Raw genomic sequence first — 19,918 nt, 5'->3', positions numbered from 1 at the left:
CAAAACATTTAAATCAACCCACTCACTTCCCAATAATAATGAGAAAATAACTGAAGTATAGTATTTACAATATGGGGGCAAAAAGGAATCACCACTTAAATGTCTCATTTTTTATTTCATTTTTTCCTTTCATTAAAAAAAGTAATTATCTGTATCATCTTAGAAGAAACTGTCATTTGGTAACTTATATACTTTTAAAGTTTATCTGATATTCATTTTACCATAGAAGAGCCTAGACCAGCAATGCTCAAACTAACTTTCAGATATGATGAAAATGCTATCTGTGCTGGACAAATTGGTAGCCACTAGCCTGATGAGACTTTGAGCACTCAAATGAATTTTATATCTTATTTTATTTTAACTAATTTAAATAGCCACATGTAGCTAGTGCCTACTGTTTTGGACAGTGCAGGCCTAGAATATTCAGATATAACAACTCCCCCCGCCAAAATTTTTTTTTTTTTTTTTAGAACTCAGAAAACTGAAGCCATAATCCACAGCTTACCTCTGGCTACTCATTAAGATAAAATTACACTTTAAAACTGTGCAAGGTCGATAATATTCCACGTGAAGTACAGAGAATGTGTCCATTGTTCCAAGAATCTTACCTGGAAGTAGTTGCAGTGTGCATAGGAAGAGGCAGTGGGAGTGACACAACTACTTAGAGCATCCATGTGGGTAGAAGGAGAACAGCACTGTAGCACAGCTGGGACAAATTCAAACAGAGAAAAATCATCAATCAAAATTAACCTCTAGTAGCATTTAAGGCACTCCCCTCTTTCAACTTGGAAAAATTCCAAAAGTTTTCCTTTGTGGATGCAACAAAATTATATTTAGTACAATTAGTGCTATTATTTGTTGAAAACAACATGGTAATAAACTAATATAAAAATCATTTTAAAGGGTCATGTCTACTTTTCTAAATGATTTCCTTAGCACTAAACATTTTGTTACCTTTTCTAACCATTTATTCTTATTGAAATTTCATTTTTACTGAAAATATCAGAACATATTTGGAATCCCAAAATAACTGTTTCAATTAATTTAATAATAAACATTTGGAGGAGGGTGTGTTTTAAGGATAAGTGAAATACTCTACAAATAGTCCTACCATTATACAATGCATCTAGTAAAAATCCAGACAAAAATGCTTTAACTATCTAAACAAATGGTTAAGAATTTGAATCCAAGAGCCAGACTGTTTGGCTTTGGAGCCCAGCTCCAAAATTTTAATAGCCATACAAACTTGAGCAAGGTTAATCTCTTTGGGCATCAGTTTCTGCATCTTAAAAAAATAGGGGTAATAATAGTACGTGCCCTACTATGTTTGTTGTGAGGAATGAATGAGTTAATATGCATAAAGCACTTAGAATAGTACTGGCATAGAGTAGGCAATCAAAAAACGAATAGCTAATGCTGGTATTATTTTAACTAAAGAAGTTAGTTTCCAAGCTTTCTCTTTATAGTTAGGATACCATGAAAAGATTAACTCTTTGTACTGGGATAGTTATACTTACAGATGCAGTCTTAATAATAGGTTGAGTCTCCTCTTTTCCAGAGAGAGACTCTCCAGAACGAATGAGAATCAGTTATAACACATCACACCTTTGGATTAAACAGAGGATGACATTTATTGAGCACCTACCAGGCACAGTACTAGGTGCTTTACATATATTGCTTCATTTAATCCAAACAACAATTGAATGAGGTATTAACATTACTTTACAAAAATAAGGAAACTAAAGCTCAGAGATGTTAAATAATTTGCTAAAAGTCAAAAAGCTAATAGTGACAGTGACAGCAATCAAACTTTAAAGCACATGCTCTTTAATGTACAATACTTCCCTAACCATCCCTTTTCCTAAAATGTAACATTTTAATTTTACTGGAACACCACTTGATTAATATTTTTAAGTTGTCTTTATCATAAGGTGACAACTTTCTATATCCACATTTTTCATATTTTGTGTATGCTAATAAAATTACTAAACAATCTTAATCTGTAATCTTTGAAAGTAAATTAGCCTAAGAACTGTAAAAATTTATTGCAATGTTTGTCTATTGACTACTGATTTTTAAAATGTCAGTTCACAAAGGTATACTAGAAATAATTTTTTCTAATATGTGCAATTTAAGCCATTAAATTTTGCATATGGAAGTAAAAATTTGAAATAATGGACAGAATTCTACTGTAGATACACATGTAAGGATTGATATTTTCTGACTTACATCATTTTAACAATTCCAGTGATTTAAAAAGCCAGACATTACTAAGACGGCCACAAAGGCTCTTACAACTTCCAAAATAGGTTAGGGTAATAAGCAAGTTTTTACACTTTAGCCTCTGGAGATTTATCCATTCATCTTTCGATGGACACCGAGGCTCCTTCCACAGTTTGGCTATTGTGGACATTGCTGCTATAAACATCGGGGTGCAGGTGTCCCGGTGTTTCATTGTATCTGTATCTTTGGGGTAAATCCCCAACAGTGCAATTGCTGGGTCGTAGGGCAGGTCTATTTTTAACTCTTTGAGTTAAAATTTTCCAGAGTGGCTGCACCAGTTCACATTCCCACCAACAGTGTAAGAGGGTTCCCTTTTCTCTGCATCCTCTCCAACATTTGTGGTTTCCTGCCTTGTTAATTCTCCCCATTCTCACTGGTGTGAGGTGGTATCTCATTGTGGTTTTGATTTGTATTTCCCTGATGGCAAGTGATGCGCAGCATTTTTTCATGTGCGTGTTGGCCATGTCTATGTCTTCCTCTGTGAGATTTCTGTTCACGTCTTTTGCCCATTTCATGATTGGATTGTTTCTTTGGTGTTGAGGTTAATAAGTTCTTTATAGATCTTGGAAACTAGCCCTTTATCTGATACGTCATTTGCAAATATCTTCTCCCATTCTGTAGGTTGTCTTTTAGTTTTGTTGACTGTATCCTTTGCTGTGCAAAAGCTTCTTATCTTGATGAAGTCCCAATAGTTCATTTTTGCTTTTGTTTCTTTTGCCTTCATGGATGTATCTTGCAAGAAGTTACTGTGGCCGAGTTCAAAAAGGGTGTTTGTTGCCTGTGTTCTCCTCTAGGATTTTGATGGAATCTTGTCTCACATTTAGATATTTCATCCATTTTGAGTTTATCTTTGTGTATGGTGAAAGAGAGTGGTCTAGTTTCATTCTTCTGCATGTGGATGTCCAATTTTCCCAGCACCATTTATTGAAGAGACTGTCTTCTAACGGATAGTCTTTCCTCCTTTATCGAATATTAGTTGACCATAAAGTTCAGGGTCCACTTCTGGGTTCTCTATTCTGTTCCATTGATCTATGTGTCTGTTTTCGTGCCAGTACCACACTGTCTTGATGACCACAGCTTTGTAGTACAACCTGAAATCTGGCATTGTGATGCCCCAGATGTGGAAGGAGCCTCGGTGTCCATCGAAAGATGAATGGATAAAGAAGACGTGGTTTATGTATACAATGGAATATTACTCAGCCATTAGAAATGACAAATACCCACCATTTGCTTCAACGTGGATGGAACTGGAGGGTATTATGCTGAGTGAAGTAAGTCAATCGGAGAAGAACAAACATTATACGTTCTCATTCATTTGGGGAATATAAATAATAGTGAAAGGGAATAGAAGGGAAGGAAGAAGAAATGTGTGGGAAATATCAGAAAGGAAGACAGAACATAAAGACTCCTAACTCTGGGAAACGAACTAGGGGTGGTGGAAGGGGAGGAGGGCGGGAGGTGGGGGCGAATGGGTGATGGGCACTAAGGGGGGCACTTGACGGGATGAGCACTGGGTGTTATTCTGTATGTTGGTAAATTGAACACCAATAAAAAATAAATTTATTAAAAAAAAACCTCTGGAGATTATTCAGATATACAATTTCAGTGTTTTGGATTTGAATTTGATCTCCCAGAATATTTGAAAGCATAAATATCCCGGAAAGAACTTAAACCCAAAAAGGAAAACATCAAGGAGGGGTCTGCTGTGTATGCTCAAACTGAAAAAAAACAGGACATTTTTCTAGTTTTAACAGCTAAGGAAAACCTAGCCCCCTAGTGGCAGGAAAAGATTTCAGTCAGGAGGTGTAGGTTTTCACTCCTCAGGGTACCATGAAATAGTATTTCATTACAAATAAATCAACAAAAAGTGCTAGGTTTATTTTTCTTAATATTGTTCTGATTCCATTGCTTACACATTTTAAATACCTGTAAAAGTGTACTTTAAAGTAAATTTCTTGGATAAAGTAAAATATGCAACAGAGAGTATATTAATATAGCTGACCATACTGGTATCTAAAGAAATAGCAAAATGTGAATATCCTTTTAAGTGTCCAGTAACAAATGGAAAGTGGAAAGCTACCTGCAAAGGGGGACATGAATAGATAATCCAAAAAGATTCTTCAATGGCTATTTCCTCACCAGTGCAGCCCTACTTTGTATAGTCAACAAAATAGAACAAAGTAAGATACTAGTAAGTTTGCTAAATATGAAAAACAACTCTAGAAATGCAACTCTGTGCTTTAATACATGACAAATTAAGCTAGTGTATATTATGAAAGCATTGTGAAAGCAATGGCATTTATAAAACTCAGTTTATCACTATATTCTAAGGCACATTCATCTGCATAGAGATCTTCCATGGTCTTCCTGAGGGTAGTAGTCATTTAAGGCATAAACTGCATGTAGAATGAAAAACTGGTAATAATGGACAGAATTCTATCTCAAATGTAAATATAAGAGCTAATGACATTTTTTGTAAACAATTCTGGTAATTAAAAAAATCGAGGAGTACTAAAAATTATCTTAACAGCAAAAATTTTCATTCCCACTATGGGTTAGGAAAACAAGAAACAAGTACATACTCTTTTATCCTATGGAGGTAATTCAAATATAGAATTAAAATGTTTTTGACTTGAATCTACTCTGGAATAGTACAGTGTCAACGGTGAGAAAATGCCCAATATAAATGCTCAACAGGAAAAACATCCTAATAGTATATTTAACTTCAAGATAAATTACTATACATCTAGAACCCCAACACTTTCTCACTTGTAGTAAGGTAAAGGTCTTCTGGGAATATACCCCAAAAAAGTGAAAATAGGCACTCAAATATATATATTTGTGCATCCATGTTCACAGCAGCATTGTTCGCAATAGCCAAAAGGTGGAAGCAACCCAGTTTCTATCAACAGATGAATGGATAAACAAAATGTGGTACATAAAATGGAAAATTATTCAGCATTAAAAAATAAGGAAATTTTGACCCATGCTATAGTTCCAATGAACCTTAAAAACAGTATGCTTAATGAATTAAGCCAATCACAAAAGGGCAAATACTTTATGACTCCTCTTATATGAGTTTCAGAGAGTTGTCGATTCATAGAGACAGAAAGCAAAATGGTGGTTGCCAGGAGCCAGGGGGAGAGGGGAATGTGAAGCTGGTGTTCAATGGGTATAGAGTCTCAGTTGGGGAAGATGAAAAAGTTCTAGAGATGGAAGGTGGTAATGCTAGTACGATAATGTAAATGTATTTAAATCCACAGAACTGTAGACGTAAAAATGGTTAAAATGGTAAACTTTGTTACTTATATTTTACCTCAATAAAAAGAAAGGCAAATATAATTGTGCTTTTGCTTGGTTTCTTCTGATAGCTAAAGAAAACTCCTGGAGTATTTATGCCAAGTCCCTCCTTCCATAAGAACAAAATCAGGCCTTTTCAAAGAAACTAACAATAGAGGCTATCTGAGCACAAGAACAGCAACATTGGAGAGCTCTTATAACTCCAGGTTCTGTATTTGTTTATGAACACTATATAGAATTAAAAGCCTAAAATAGAATCTTTAGAATCCAAATGTACTTTAAAACAGTAAAGGGGCTCTCCTGGGTTGCTCAGTCAGTTAACCATCTGACTCCTGATCTCAGCTCAGATCTTGATCCCAGGGTTGTGAGTTCAAGCTCCACATGGAGCTCCACGCTGGGCATGGAACCTACTTAAAATAACAACAACAACAAAATCCACAATAATAAGCAATTCTTTTTGCCCAAGATTCAAGTAAGAATAATTTTTAAAAATGATATATATACTTTTCAATAAAAAATAAATGCATATGTATCTTACAGAAGTTGTATATTCTTACAAATCACTGTATTTAGACTTTCAGATGTTACTATGTAGGTCCAATTTATTTTTTTTAAGATTTTATTTATTTGGGATACCTGGGTGGCGCAGCGGTTTGGCGCCTGTCTTTGGCCCAGGGCGCGATCCTGGAGACCCGGGATCGAGTCCCACATCGGGCTCCCGGTGCGTGGAGCCTGCTTTTCCCTCTGCCTGTGTCTCTGCCTCTCTCTCTCTCTCTCTGTCTCTCTGTGACTATCATAAATAAATACATTTTTTAAAAAAGATTTATTTATTTATTCATGAGAGGCAGAGAGAGAGAGAGAGAGAGAGAGGCAAAGACACAGGCAGAGGAAGAAGCAGGCTCCATGCAGGGAGCCCAATGTGGGACTCGATCCTGGGACTCCAGAATCACACCCTGGGCTGAAGGCAGGCGCTGAGCCACCCAGGGATTCCCCTATGTAGGGGAATTCCCCGCTGAGCCACCCAGGGATTCCCCTATGTAGGTCCAATTTAAAGACAGCTTTTTTTTTTTTTTTAAGGTTTTATTTATTTATTTAGGAGAGCGAGAGAGAGAGAGAGAGAGAGAGAGAGAGAGAGAGACGCAGGGACACAGGCAGAGGGAGAAGCAGGCTCCATGCCAGGAGCCCGACGCGGGACTTGATCCCGGGACTTGATCCTGGGACTCCAGGATCACGCCCTGGGCCAAAGGCAGGCGCCAAACCGCTGAGCCACCCAGGGATCCCCTAAAGACAGCTTTTAAAATACTTTATCCTTTCCATGTAAATAGTGTTTTCAATTTTATAAAGCCTATTCACAAACATTAAATTCACTGAATCTCTGACTTGAACTACTATTGCCACTTTATAGGAAGGGAAATTGAGGGGGGAGTGTCATGAAATAATCCACTGAAGAGCACATTGAATGATTAACTACAAAGTGGAGACTAGAATTATTTCATTCCGTTCAATAGACCACTTACTAGGGAATCATTACAGCTGAGCACTACACTAGGTAGAGGGTTATACAGAAATAGAGGCAGCCCCACTCCTCAGAGGCCCAAACCAGACTTCCCACTCTAGCCATGAGAGTACATTCTCACTGCTTGGGTAGGGTGAGTCAACAATCCAGGGTAATCCCACTGCCACCAGTAGAAGGGTGGGTCTCGCAGTCATTTTCTGTTATCTATCCTATCTGGGAGTAACTTACCCTAGGAAGAGACATACCAGGAAAGAGTACCTCAAAAGATAAAACAAAGAGCCCTCTCTGTTATAAGAGGCAGGCAGGTAGCAGAGCACAATGGCCAAAAGAATGGACTCTTCAGTCAATTTGCCTGGGTTCATTCCTCAGCTTTCCTCTGACTAGTCATGTTTCAATTCCCTAATCTATAAAATGAGGATAATTACATTTCTAATCTTGGAAGGTTGTTGTGAGAATTAAATGAATTGATACTTGAGAATTCTCAGAACAATGCTTGGCCATAATGACTGCTACATAATTAACATCAGAGAGGGGAAAAATGAACCCAAGATAAAGCAAGACTAAAAAGAGTCAATCAATACTGGATCTAAAACATGCTGTCTTTAAAGGAGTGGTAAGAGTGGAAAACACGTAGTGTGCTAGGCAAAGAAAATATGCGCTTCAAGAGAGGAATGACAAATGTAAGCAAGGATTCAGAGGAGTCATTTTATGAGTCAATCTCACAACAATTTTCCAGTCTCAATCTTTGGCTTTACTAGAGAAATTAATTTATAAAATATTACATAACATTCAAAATTTACTGGTTAGACTATCTGAAGACCAGATCCAAATTTGCTATCAATATAATTTTTAAATGAAGTCAAGTGCTGCTGTTTACTAGAATTTGATCCAAACCTCCAATTCTCCAAAAGGATTAGATGACCATTATTCCAAAATTAGTTACTTCAATATTACTTTAAAAGCTGGATTTGGGAGTGATTATTATCCTGCCCCTGGGAGTGATACTCCATTTAGCTTTGGAAAAGTCATTTGTAATGTGCTTCATAAACAGATACTTGCTAAATATTGGTTAAATTGCTCATTTTTTGCTTCCTTCACCTAAAATTTGGAACAATCAAATACTTCTACAGTATTTTTATGCCACTTTCTTTTCCAAAGCAAGTCTTTTGTATTTAACAACACAACCTTTTACTTATATAGTACTTCAGAATGTTCAAAGAAGTTTTGGTTATTACAGAATATCATAGACCCACTCTATGTATTTGATAATCATCATGAGATCATGACATTTCTTATTCTTACAACCTCAGAAGTGTTATAGTCATTTCAATTATCTCTATTAAAGACGAAAAAACAAAAATAAAGATAAACATGATTCTATATCACATGCCCTGTAAGCTTTCAAAACATCAGCAGTACTTATTTGTTCTTTGAATATCTCTTTGCTAGTCCTTACCTTGAACTCTTGGAAACACTTTTTAATTTATAATTTTACATCCAAGCTAACATAAAATATTTTAAAAATAACATACCCTAAATCATAATAATTAAACAAGTAGTATTTCTATAAATACTACTTGTAGTATTTTCTGGTATGTAATACATAAGTGCTTCTCATAAAATTTAGAACCAAGTGTTTCTAAGAGGATTATCTGGGACTTGAAATACATTTTCCCATAGAAACAACATTACAGAGCAGCCCAGGATGTGGTTCTGGAGACCCAGGATCAAGTCCTGCACTGCGCTCCCTGCATGGAGCTTGCTTCTCCCTCTGCCTGTGTCTGTGCCTCTCTCTCTCTCTCTGTGTGTGCGTGTCTCTCATGAATAAATAAATAAATAAATAAATAAATCTTTAAAAAAAAAAAAAAACATCATATAGGTTAATTTGGCTCCTAAATCAGATTACAGCTACCTGTACAGCAATAAGTGTACAACTAATACTAATACAGAACCTAACCACCATATTTAATATGTCCGTAGGAAAATGCCTCCAAAATTACAAACTAGAAGGTCAAGCACATTTCTACAACCCTCTTGCTGCAGTCGTTCCAAATTTAAACTCCCCAGAAGCTAAACAAACAAACAAACAAACTCCCCAGAAGCTTGAGTCTAGTTGTTTGAGGAGGGGGTTTTGGAGGAAGTTTAGAAAAGAGAAACACTTACTGGTTAAAGGAAGGGAGATAGGGGTATTATCTTGATGGGCTACAGAATGTAAAGCAAGTATAAGGAAGACACAGACTCTCTCTATATATGTGTATATACATTCTATGCGTACCTAGAATATAGCTGAAATTATAATCTAGATATTAATGTCTAACCTGCTTATTATAATGTTGAATTAAACTATTCATTAATAAAAATCTGACCTTATTTGTCACTATACATAAGATCTAAAACTTTTTAAAGATTTTATTTATTTATTCATGAGAGACACAGAAAGAGAAAGGCAGACACAGGCAGAGGGAGAAGCAGGCTCCACGCAGGGAGCCCGATGTGAGACTTGATCCTGGGACCCCAGAATCACACCCTGAGCTGAAGGCAGAGGCTTAACCGCTGAGCCACCCAGGCATCCCAAGATCTAAAACTTCTAACATGGGATCCCGGGGTAGCTCAGCGGTTTAGCGCCTGCCTTTGGCCCGGGGCATGATCCTGGAGACCTGGGATCGATCGAGTCCCACGTCGGGCTCCCAGGATGGAGCCTGCTTCTCCCTCTGCCTGTGTCTGTGACTGACTTTCTCTCTCTCTCTCAAGAATAAATAAATAAAAATCTTAAAAAAAAAAACTCTTATTATTTTAATATTAAATATTTTGGGAAAATAAAGCAATCCCTTTTACTGCTATATTTAGGTAGAATGCAGTAAGTCAATAAGAGAATACAGTTGGATATTACAGCTAGAAAATAGTGAGTCCTTTTACAAACAAGTTACCAGATTTATAACTTGTAAAAGTCAACACGTTATTTTATTCCCTTATTGAATTTACATTCCTTCCACTTATTTTAGCTTTTAATTTCCTCCTGCCAGGGAGAAATGGTCTAACAAAATACCATTAGAGATAGCTTCCAGATCTACATATTTGAGAAAATTAATATTCCTAGCGTCTTTTTTTTAAGATTTTATTTATTTATTCCTGAGAGACAAACAGAGAGAGAGAGAGAGAGGCAGAGACACAGGCAGAAGGAGAAACAGGTTCCATGCAGGGAGCCTGATGTGGGACTTAACCCCTGGTCTCCAGGATCATGCCCTGGGCCAAAGGCAGGCTCTAAACCGCTGAGCCACCCAGGGATCCCCTATTCCTAGGGTCTTAACACAGGAATGCCCTCTTTCTTCTCTCTCTGGTCTTTTCTGAAAGCCTTGACCCTTGTCTTATTTCCATTGCCCCATTTTGTCACTCAGTATTAAAGCACTCTGCATGATGAAACACACCATGACTATATGGTGCTCCTGCAAAATTGAAAATAACATTTGAATGGAAAGCTAAGGCTATTATCTTGCAAAACTGCACCCCTCCCAAAAGACACTCTCTTCCCCCAAGAAGCTAAACAGAGGGTCACTATCATAAGGATTTCTGATCAGTGGCTTGAGATTTACAGTATATCTCCAATGCCCCTTGGCTGAGGTCTAGGTCAATTGTCATGGTCAGGTTCTCTCTGCTACTCCGCAGTTCTGTTGGCTGGGATTAACACTGCAGGGACTGCACTGTCAAAACATACCATCGAGTTTTTACTAAAAGAATATAAATTTTTTAAAGATTTTATTTATTTATTCATAGAGGGGGGTAGGCAGAGACACAAGCAGAGGGAGAAGCAGGCCCAACACGGGACTCGATTCTGGTTCTCCAGGATCATACCCCGGGCTGCAGGCAGTGCTAAACCGCTGCACCACCAGGGCTACCCAAAGAATATAATTTAGTTTTAACAGATATTATGCTTTTTAATTAAACTTCATTACTGGAACACCTCAGTAGCTCAGCGGTTGAGTGTCTGCCTTTGGCTCAGGGCGTAATCCCCGGCCCGGAAATTGAGTCCTACATCGGGCTCCCTGTGAAGAGCCTGCTTCTCCTGCCTATGTCTCTGCCTCTCTGTCTTTCTCTCTGTGTGTCTCTCATGAATAAATAAAATCTTTAAAAAACAAAAAACAAAACAAAAAAAAACTTCATTACTGAGATACTAAAATTTCATTATGATATAATCTCACCTATAACATTAAAAAATACAGTATATACAGTTGACCTTGGAACAACATGAGTTTGAACTATGTGGGTCCACGTTGTTTTGATACAGTACAGTATTATAAATGTATTCTCTCTTTTTTTAAGATTTTATTTATTTATTCATGAGAGACACAGAGAGAGGCAGAGATATAGGCAGAGGGAGAAGCACGCTCCCTCCTGGGAGCCTGATGTGGGACTCAATCTGAGGACCCCGGGATCATGACCTGAGCCAAAGGCAGGTGCTCCACCACTGAGCCACCCAGGCATCCCATAAATGTATTTTCTATTATGATTTTCTTAAAAATCATAATAGAAATCAAAAAAATTTTCTTTTTTCTAGCTTATTGTAAAAATACAGTACTTAATACATATAACATACAAAATATGTGCTAGTCAACTCTTTGTTATCGGAGGTAAGGATTCCAGTCAAGAACAGGCAATTAGTAGTTAAGTTTAGGTGAAAGTCAAAAGTTATACACGGATTTGCAACTGCATGGGGGGTCAGTTCCCCAATTCCACATTGTTCAAGGGTCAACTGTAACATATATATAATTTTTTGTTAAAAGAAATAAAATGCTGCACCAACAGCAAAGTTAAAAACAAGGTCCCAAAGTACTATGTTCTAATTTCATTACTAGGACACATTTCGAAGATACCAAAGTTTCACTAGAAACCATATACTTTTACGTACTCAACAGAATTTTTATAATCCTTAAGAACACAATGAAATTTTATATATCGCTTAAAAATATGCCCTGATGAGAATTCTTTGACCTTTCTTAGGTGAGTATTCCTATTTTTAAGCATGCAGAAATGCATTAAAAATATAAATGTTTATAATAAAGTACTTTAAGAGAAGCTATTGAACTTGAATTTTTCATACCTGTTGGATAGTAAGCTTGGGAGTACTGCGCTGAGGGTGTGTAGTTATTATATTTTTGGGAGGAGCTGACCATTGTTTGAGGACCTTGCTGAACGTGTACAGATGTGGCACTTGGCTGCAGGGTATAGGTAACCTCAGTTGGAAACCTCTGCAGTACAGGAAATGGAACCCCTTTATCTGAAAAAGTGGGAGACGTTTCCACTTGTCCTGGGTGCATTCCAAGGGAGTTCTGCCATGTTCTAGGAGGAATCGGAGTCCGATCTAAACCTTTCAGAGGGAAAGTACTGTGGTTGTGGGATGAAGTCGATACATAGGAGTAAGGAGACAAACTATCTCTCCGGAATGACCGGTGGAATTGTCCAACAGCCACTGGTCCTGCATAAAAAAAGGAAGAGCATATTTACTAATTTTACATTAGACCACTGAATTAGTAAACCAAAAGTCACAAAATAAGAATATTTTGAATTCTCAGCCATTTTTAACACAACAGAAATTTAGTTCTGGTAAAAACAAGCTGAGAATCCAGAATACAACATTGCACACATACTGCTTTAAAAAGTAATCAAATAAACTTTGGCTTGTTTCTCAGTATTATTGTCATAAGAGACAAAGTAGCCAAACCCTAATACTAAATCAAATGTTAAGTCAAATTCAATATTCAAAGCCTTTTATAGATGATTCAGTCATATTACCTTTTTACCTCAAGTGATTGACCCAGATTTTTCCAACCTGTAAACTACTTCATAGAAGTTTTAGATATTCCAATCTTTCAAATCATTTAGAAATCTTAATAATAGGCACGAAAGTAGACACTCAACAATATACATTCAAGAAATAAGTATCGATCAAATAAGAACTATAATGCAAACCAAAAAGAAAGTTAATGTTCTTTACTCCCTTTAGAATTTTTTTTTTTATGATAATCTTTGCCGAAAAGTCAGGCTTGAAAACTTTGACTCAGTTCTTTTCTTCCTTTCCTAAACTAATCAAAATTTTCCATGGTCTTTTTTTCTTCAGAGTATCTCTAGTAGAGTCCCTTCCTATATATCAGTGACTCTCAAAGATGGACTTACATCTGAAATCACCTGGAGAGTTTGTTAAAAATCCACATACCCAGTCCTAGGGATTCTGATACTTGCTTTCTCTCACCTAGTAAAGTAGAAAGGAATTAAAAAGTGAAGGTGATGAAGAGAGAGAAAGGGCAATTCTATATAATGAGGAAAAAGAAAATATACACGTGGCAAACTGAACTTATTTTTCAGACTGTAATTCTTGAACATAAAGCTAAGCTAATTTATTCCCAGGAAGGGTGTTGTGTATTAAATTATGTGGTTCACAAATTCCTTTCAATTTATTTCATTAAATCAATCTATAAAACAGGGAAAGTCTAATTTATGTACTGCTCATCTGTTAAACTACATGGTAAAAGATGACACTCAAAGACCTACTTTACCAAATATTTAAATTGTAAGCCCATTCAATGTATTATGCATCTTTCATTCTATTTCTATGGTGTTTAATTTCCTCTAAAGAATAACGCAAGAGGTGGTATCTGTGTGGCTCAGTTGGTTAAGCATTTGACTCTTGATTCTGGCTCAGGTCATGATCTCAAGGTCATGAGATCAAGCCCCACCTCGGGCTCTGCACTGGGTGTGGAGCCTCCTTAAGCTTCTCTCTCCCTCTGCCCCTTAGGCTCTCTGTCTCTCTCTCTCTCTCTTTCTCGAAAAGAAAGGAAAGGAAAGGAAAGGAAAGGAAAGGAAAGGAAAGGAAAGGAAAGGAAAGGAAAGGAAGAAGGAAAGAAAAGAAAAAGAAACAAGAAAAAAAAATAAAGCATTAGGAGCACTCTTAACCACTTCTGGTTTGGCACTGTTTGAGTCAAGTCAATTTTCATAAAACACACTCTTAGAAATGATAAAATTTTTTAAAGGAATAAATTCTGGTTTGGCACTGTTTGAGTCAAGTCAATTTTCATAAAACACACTCTTAGAAATGATAAAATTTTTTAAAGGAATAAAGCAGGGCAGCTCTGGTGGCTCAGCGGTTTAGCGCCGCCTTCAGCCCAGGGTGTGATCCTGGAGACCCAGGATTGAGTCCCATGTCGGGCTCCCTGCATGGAGCCTGCTTCCCTCTCTGCCTGTGTCTCTGCCTCTCTCTCTCCCCGTGTCTCTCATGAATAAATAAATTAAATATTTTTTAAAAATAAAAAATAAAATAAAGGAATAAAGCATTAATGTCAAAAACAAGACAAATACATATATATATACAAACAAATCTAAAGCCCTGGAAATCAAGAGGTCTAAATCTAATGGAGAAAAACAATCTTAGTTCAGAAGACTGTATTCAAATCATATATACTCCCTAAAAACTGCGTTTCTTCTTTTCCTCTGAAGTACAAAAGATAGTTTTTATAGTATTTGACTAGCAATTCCATACATATACACACTTTGAACTACCAGTGCAATCTTTTAAGACCTAAAGAAATATTTTCTGCTCTTTAAAACAGATATTTCTGAAGTCTAAAACTACCCACCACTTGATTCTTCCTTGGATCCTTCACATGTTAAAACTACATACTGGTACACTGTGTAATAGCTAACCCTTCTTCTACCTTCTTTAGAGTTAAGCTATTAATGAATCTGCAGACTGTCAATAATTTAAGCAGCTACTTAAAGAATTCTCTTTGAATTCTCAAATTAAAATATAAATTCAACTTCTGTCACAATCTCTGAGTGACAGCCAAATATTTATAGATTTTTAGATGCTGCTAACATAAGAACACTGATAGCATTACAAGGGTATTCCTTTACATTTGTTTTTTAAAATTAAGAACTAGGGATCCCTGGGTGGCTCAGCGGTTTAGCACCTGCCTTTGGCCCAGGGCATGATCCTGAAGTCCCGGGATCAAGTCCTGCATCGGGCTCCCTGCATGGAGCCTGCTTCTCCTTCTGCCTGTGTCTCTGCCTCTCTCTGTGTCTCTCATGAATTAATAAATAAAATCTTTTTAAAAAATAAAATAAAGAACTAAAACATTTTCAGCTCTTATTGTTAAGGGTTATCTCATAGGGCTCTATTCTGATCAACTTCACAGACTATCACCTATATGTTTTCACAACATCTTTAGGATATATTTGGCAAAGTTTAAATCCATAATTGCAAGGCACAATGGATTTGTTTTTAAAAATCCTATTCCTTCTATATAAATCAATCTGAGGGGCGCCTGGGTGGCTCAGCGGTTGAGCGTCTGCCTTTGGCTCAGGTTGTGATCCAGGGTCCTAGGATCGATCGAGTTCCCCATCAAGCTTCCCAAGGGAGCCTACTTCTCCCTCAGCTTCTCCATCAGGTTTTCCAAGGGAGCCTACTTCTCCCTATGTCTCTGCTTTCTCTGTGTATCTCATGAAATAAAATCTTTAGAATGAATGAATGAATGAATGAATCTGAGCTAATCAATTCCCAGGAAAAAACCTGCATCTTGCCCAAAACTTGACTCTTGAGAGCTTGTTATCCCCAGGCTAAAACAGATTATGTACTATTGCTCAGACTTGTTACTTAGTTTAGAAAGTTTTAACAAATATTGTAAAATAAATTGCCACTTAAGAACAAAATAACAAAAGTGGACTTAAAAAAAAGGGAAAAACATGTGATCTTCATATTTCTTATCAAGTACATTCCTGAAAGGTGAACAAGACAGCTAGTTCAATGGATCTAGATAAGAGAAGTAGGTACTAAAACAAAGGATTCTATTATTAAAAAAAAAAAAGTATTCAAACCATAAGCTGAAGTAGAACACAGTAAACACAAGTGGAAACTAAGAAGCAGCAGTATAATCAGGTTTAACTAATGAAAGATTCAAGTAGAATAAAAATTATATAAAGAGAAATAAAGAGCCAAGGGCTTAGAACATAGAATTAAAGCAAAGCTGGCCCAGTATTCTTGAACATAGAATTATATCCTGCCCACACCAGTAAGACAATTCCCTAGTGAACCAAGCCTATGGTGTAGACAATCCATAAATGACATACCTTCTGCACTAACTGACAGAACAGAAAAGAAAAGAAAAAAGTAAATACATGAAAACTACAATAATCTAGCTATATGTGGATTGGTGTATTACCAATACTGCAAAAGTATGAATTAAATTTACGTTATTCAACAAATAATCTTTAAAATGCTGACCAAATGAACTATAAGTGAAGAAAATCAGACCATAGGCAGCCCCTGTATTTCTTTAATTAAAATGGACTCTATGGGAGGTGCCTGTGTAGCTCAGTCTGCCTTCAGCTCTGGCCAGGATCTCTGGGGCCTGGGAGCTGCCAGCTGTCAGCTCAGCAGGGAATCTGCTTCTTCCTCTTCCTCTGCCACTCCCCCTGCTTGTGCTCTCTCTCAAATAAATAAAAATCTTTTAAATAAATAAAAATAAAATAGACTCTATCCTTAGAATACAACTCGGTTTAACATAGGTGAGGAGAAAGAAAGTCGGAGAAATGAAAAAAGTGAGCAAGACCTTATTTTTATGTATTCACATATATATGTTTCTCTGAAGTGGTTATCCTATTTCTCCCAAGAACACACTTCCCAGTCTTTTCTCCTTATGCCCACCAGATACACAACCTGAAAAACAAATATCCATGTCAGAGATTCTGCCAAATGGATGCCATGTTATTATCTCCATTGCCTTTCCCCATTTAATTCCCCACCAAAATCAATGGCCATCACATGGAAGTAGCTTAATATTCCTTTAGAATTCCTTTAGAACATTCCTATGCCACTGCTATTTTTCCAAGTTGTTGCTAGAACTCTAACCTAATCCCTTATCTTCTAAACTCCACAGACACACAAGCTTATGATCTCTTATCTTCTAAATTCCAAATGAACAAAATGCTTCCTCATTCATAACCCTGGGCCTCGGTTAAACTGAACAAAGCGTTACTTTTATTTGTATATTTTTAAAGTTTCCCATATCTGAAAAATAATCCTTACATATTATGTTAAATCCAAATTAACATGGTGAAAATGTTTCTACTGAAGGCAAAGAATGAATTCTCATTATTATATCCAGTTGCTGTCTTGGAATACTGCCTCATATCATGGGCTCTAAACAGAGGGAAGGAATGTGGCCACCCTCACCTTCCTGGAAGAGTTCGGGGAAGAGCATCAGTAATCAAGTTTGTAAAACAATTTTCTATCACAGAGAATTTTTGAGCTTTTAGTAAATACGCATTCATACAAAGTTATTTCAATACTGAAAAGTGTAGAGTGAAAGATTCAAAGACTGCAAATGTGAACTTTCTACAATTCTCTTAAACTACACTTGACAGTAATGAGAACCATTTTTGCCTAGTGTTTGCCTAACCATAACACCTTAGGTAAACATCGGCTCTAATTAGTTACAATGAAAGAAACGTTTAGCCAGTTCATTGTAAGCACGAACGATATCTTATAAACAATTAAATATATTACTATGTTTTCACTCTTAGGATACGTAAACAATGTCGGCCTTTCCATACATTCCTTGGAACCTACCAGTACTGTCAAGGACATCTCTAATAAGATTTCTCGGATGTGTCAGTGAGTCATGTGTCAGGAGGATGGCCTGTCTCTTCAAGGACATGCTTCCACTCAAGGTGGTTGGTAGACACGTCCTAAGTTTTCCTGGCCGTGACTTGGTTCCTTCCCACCTTGGCCGTCATACTCTTACCCTCTACTGTAACTCTGCTTCATTTCCCATTAGTGCAAAGGAGACCCTTTTTCCCAACCTAATGCTTCGACAAAGGGCTACTTATTCATTCTAGATGTTCAAGGTAAGGCCGGGGTCTCGGGAAAGTAAGTGGTTATGGAGGCTTGGAGTTCAGGAGGGGCCGGGAACAGCAGAAAGCCTTCAGCAGAGGTCCCTTCGGCCACCAGCGGACAAGTAACCAGAAGGGGCCGGAAGCCCACGGCCTCTTTCCCGGGGCGGTAGTGGCGGGAAGCGGGGTGCTGGAAACCGCGGAGGTGCCGTGGCCTACCTCTCGGGAAGCACGGCAGCAAGGGGCTGGCTGTGCGAGATGCCCTCCGAGGTGGCGGTTGCTCCCTGACGCCCCATGTGCCCCTGCCACAGGTAAGGAGGACTCACCGTGCGGCTCGGGCCGGGGCCCCGCGGGCGGCGGTGGCTCCTGGTGCTGCAGCGGGGAGGTGGAGGCGGAGGCGGAGGCGGAGGCCGAGGCCGACGTGATGAGGAGCCTCTGGAAGCGGTTGGGCGGCCGGCAGGGCACCTCCAGGCCGGCCGCCAGCTTGGCCTTGTTGGCGCTGGTGAGCCTCTTGAGGTGTACGAGCAGCTGTGGCTGGTCGCGGCGGAAGTGCGGGCTGTGGAAGTGGTGGAGCGGCCCGTCGCCAGCCGGCCCACCGCCCCCTGGTCCCGGCCCGGGCCCCGCCGCGCCCGGCCCGCCCAGCACCACCTTGCGGAAGCCGTAGAGGTTGAGCTGGCGGATGAAGCTGGTGAAGTTGGTGGTCTTGAAGAGCTCGGGCTCGGCCCCGGCCCCGGAACCCCCAACGCCGCCCCCGCCGCCGCCGCCGCCCCCGCCGCCGCCGCCCCCCGCCCCTGCCCCGGGCGGGCTGAGCAGCTCGGCCTCGAAGAGCGGCTGGTCGATGAGCAGCCCCTCGCCACGACCGTCCCAGCGGATCGAGCGGTACCGGGGACTGTTCACCAACCGCCACAGCTTGGCGGGGAAGTTGTTGGGATTGATGGGGGTGGAGAGCAGCGCCTCCTCCATCGCCCCCACCCGGGCTCTGGGCCTCGCCCCGCCAAGCCTGGCTCTCCCACCCCGTTCTCGATCCCCCCCTCCCCCTTCGCCAGGCCTTCGCTGCGCCCTGCCCCCTCCGGCCTGTGTCCGGCCGCCGCGGACCCTGGGACCGTTGGCGCACGAGCGCCCCGCCGCGCCTTGCAGCGCGGCCAATGGGGCCTCGAGTTCTCGCCGCGCGGCCGGACGCGGCACGAGCCGGCCCGCCCCCTGGACGCCGCGCCGCAGGGCACGCCCGACGCCGCGTCGAGCCCCGCCGCGTGCAGCAGCGTGAGGCGCTGCCGCGGCCGCTCGCCTTCCCTCGCCGCCGTCCCCAAACCGCCGGGCTTGGGAGGAGCCGCTGCCCTCCACGTCGCGTTCAGTCCTGCGAAGAGATAAGCCCGATTATCCGGCCAGGAATACCAAGACTCCTGTTTATCACTTCAGCCAGCGTGTGGGGGATTTAGAATTCCCAAAGTGTGCACTTCGCGATTCAAAGTTGGCCATTCTGGAGAACAAAGGGCCCAACTCTCTAATCTGAGTAGCTATAAACTAAGTGTAAACTAACAGTTAAACTGTTTGTTTCTCCAAAATAAAAATGGCGATGGGGCTATGGTATCCTCCGGAAACAAATTCACCTTTTACATAGTAACATTTTATGTGTTTTTAAATAGACCCTCTTAGGGCAATAATTTGGCTCAGTACAGGTTTACTCGAGGCAGGATGAGAACGGAGAGGCCTATGAGGAGGGAATCCGAAGACTGAATACAATCCTGTGTGCCTGGTCAACCAGCTGGTGCCACCTTAGACATTAAACAGAAACAAACCTCACATGAGATGGGACAGAATTCTATAGTATCCATAAGGATAAACCCCTGTCCGATCAATAAATAATGTAGCAGGAGCTGTTAAAAATGAAAGAGGGGCAGCCCCAGTGGCTCAGCGGTTTAACGCTGCCTTTGGCCCAGGGCC

The 19,918-nt window shown here is 39.6% G+C and overlaps 1 protein-coding gene across 1 annotated transcript in view; it reads right to left on the bottom strand.

Annotated features, from left to right (window-relative positions):
* HSF5 (heat shock transcription factor 5) overlaps positions 1-19,000 on the bottom strand; it is a 45,310-nt gene extending 26,310 nt beyond the window's left edge. The window contains exons 1-3 of the mRNA XM_072779832.1: positions 18,304-19,000; positions 12,195-12,569; positions 609-706 (exon numbers count right to left, since the gene is read on the bottom strand). Of these exons, the coding sequence (XP_072635933.1) occupies positions 609-706; positions 12,195-12,569; positions 18,304-18,940 (1,110 nt within the window). The 5' untranslated portion in view covers positions 18,941-19,000. The remainder of the gene's footprint in view (positions 1-608; positions 707-12,194; positions 12,570-18,303) is intronic.
* Positions 19,001-19,918: the final 918 nt, after the last annotated feature.

The sequence above is a fragment of the Canis lupus genome, chromosome 16 (assembly GCF_048164855.1).
Source record: "Canis lupus baileyi chromosome 16, mCanLup2.hap1, whole genome shotgun sequence".
In the NCBI taxonomy this organism is placed as follows: domain Eukaryota; kingdom Metazoa; phylum Chordata; class Mammalia; order Carnivora; family Canidae; genus Canis; species Canis lupus.
The sequence above is the reverse complement of the archived record's forward strand: the minus strand, read 5'-3'. Positions and strand labels throughout refer to the sequence as shown.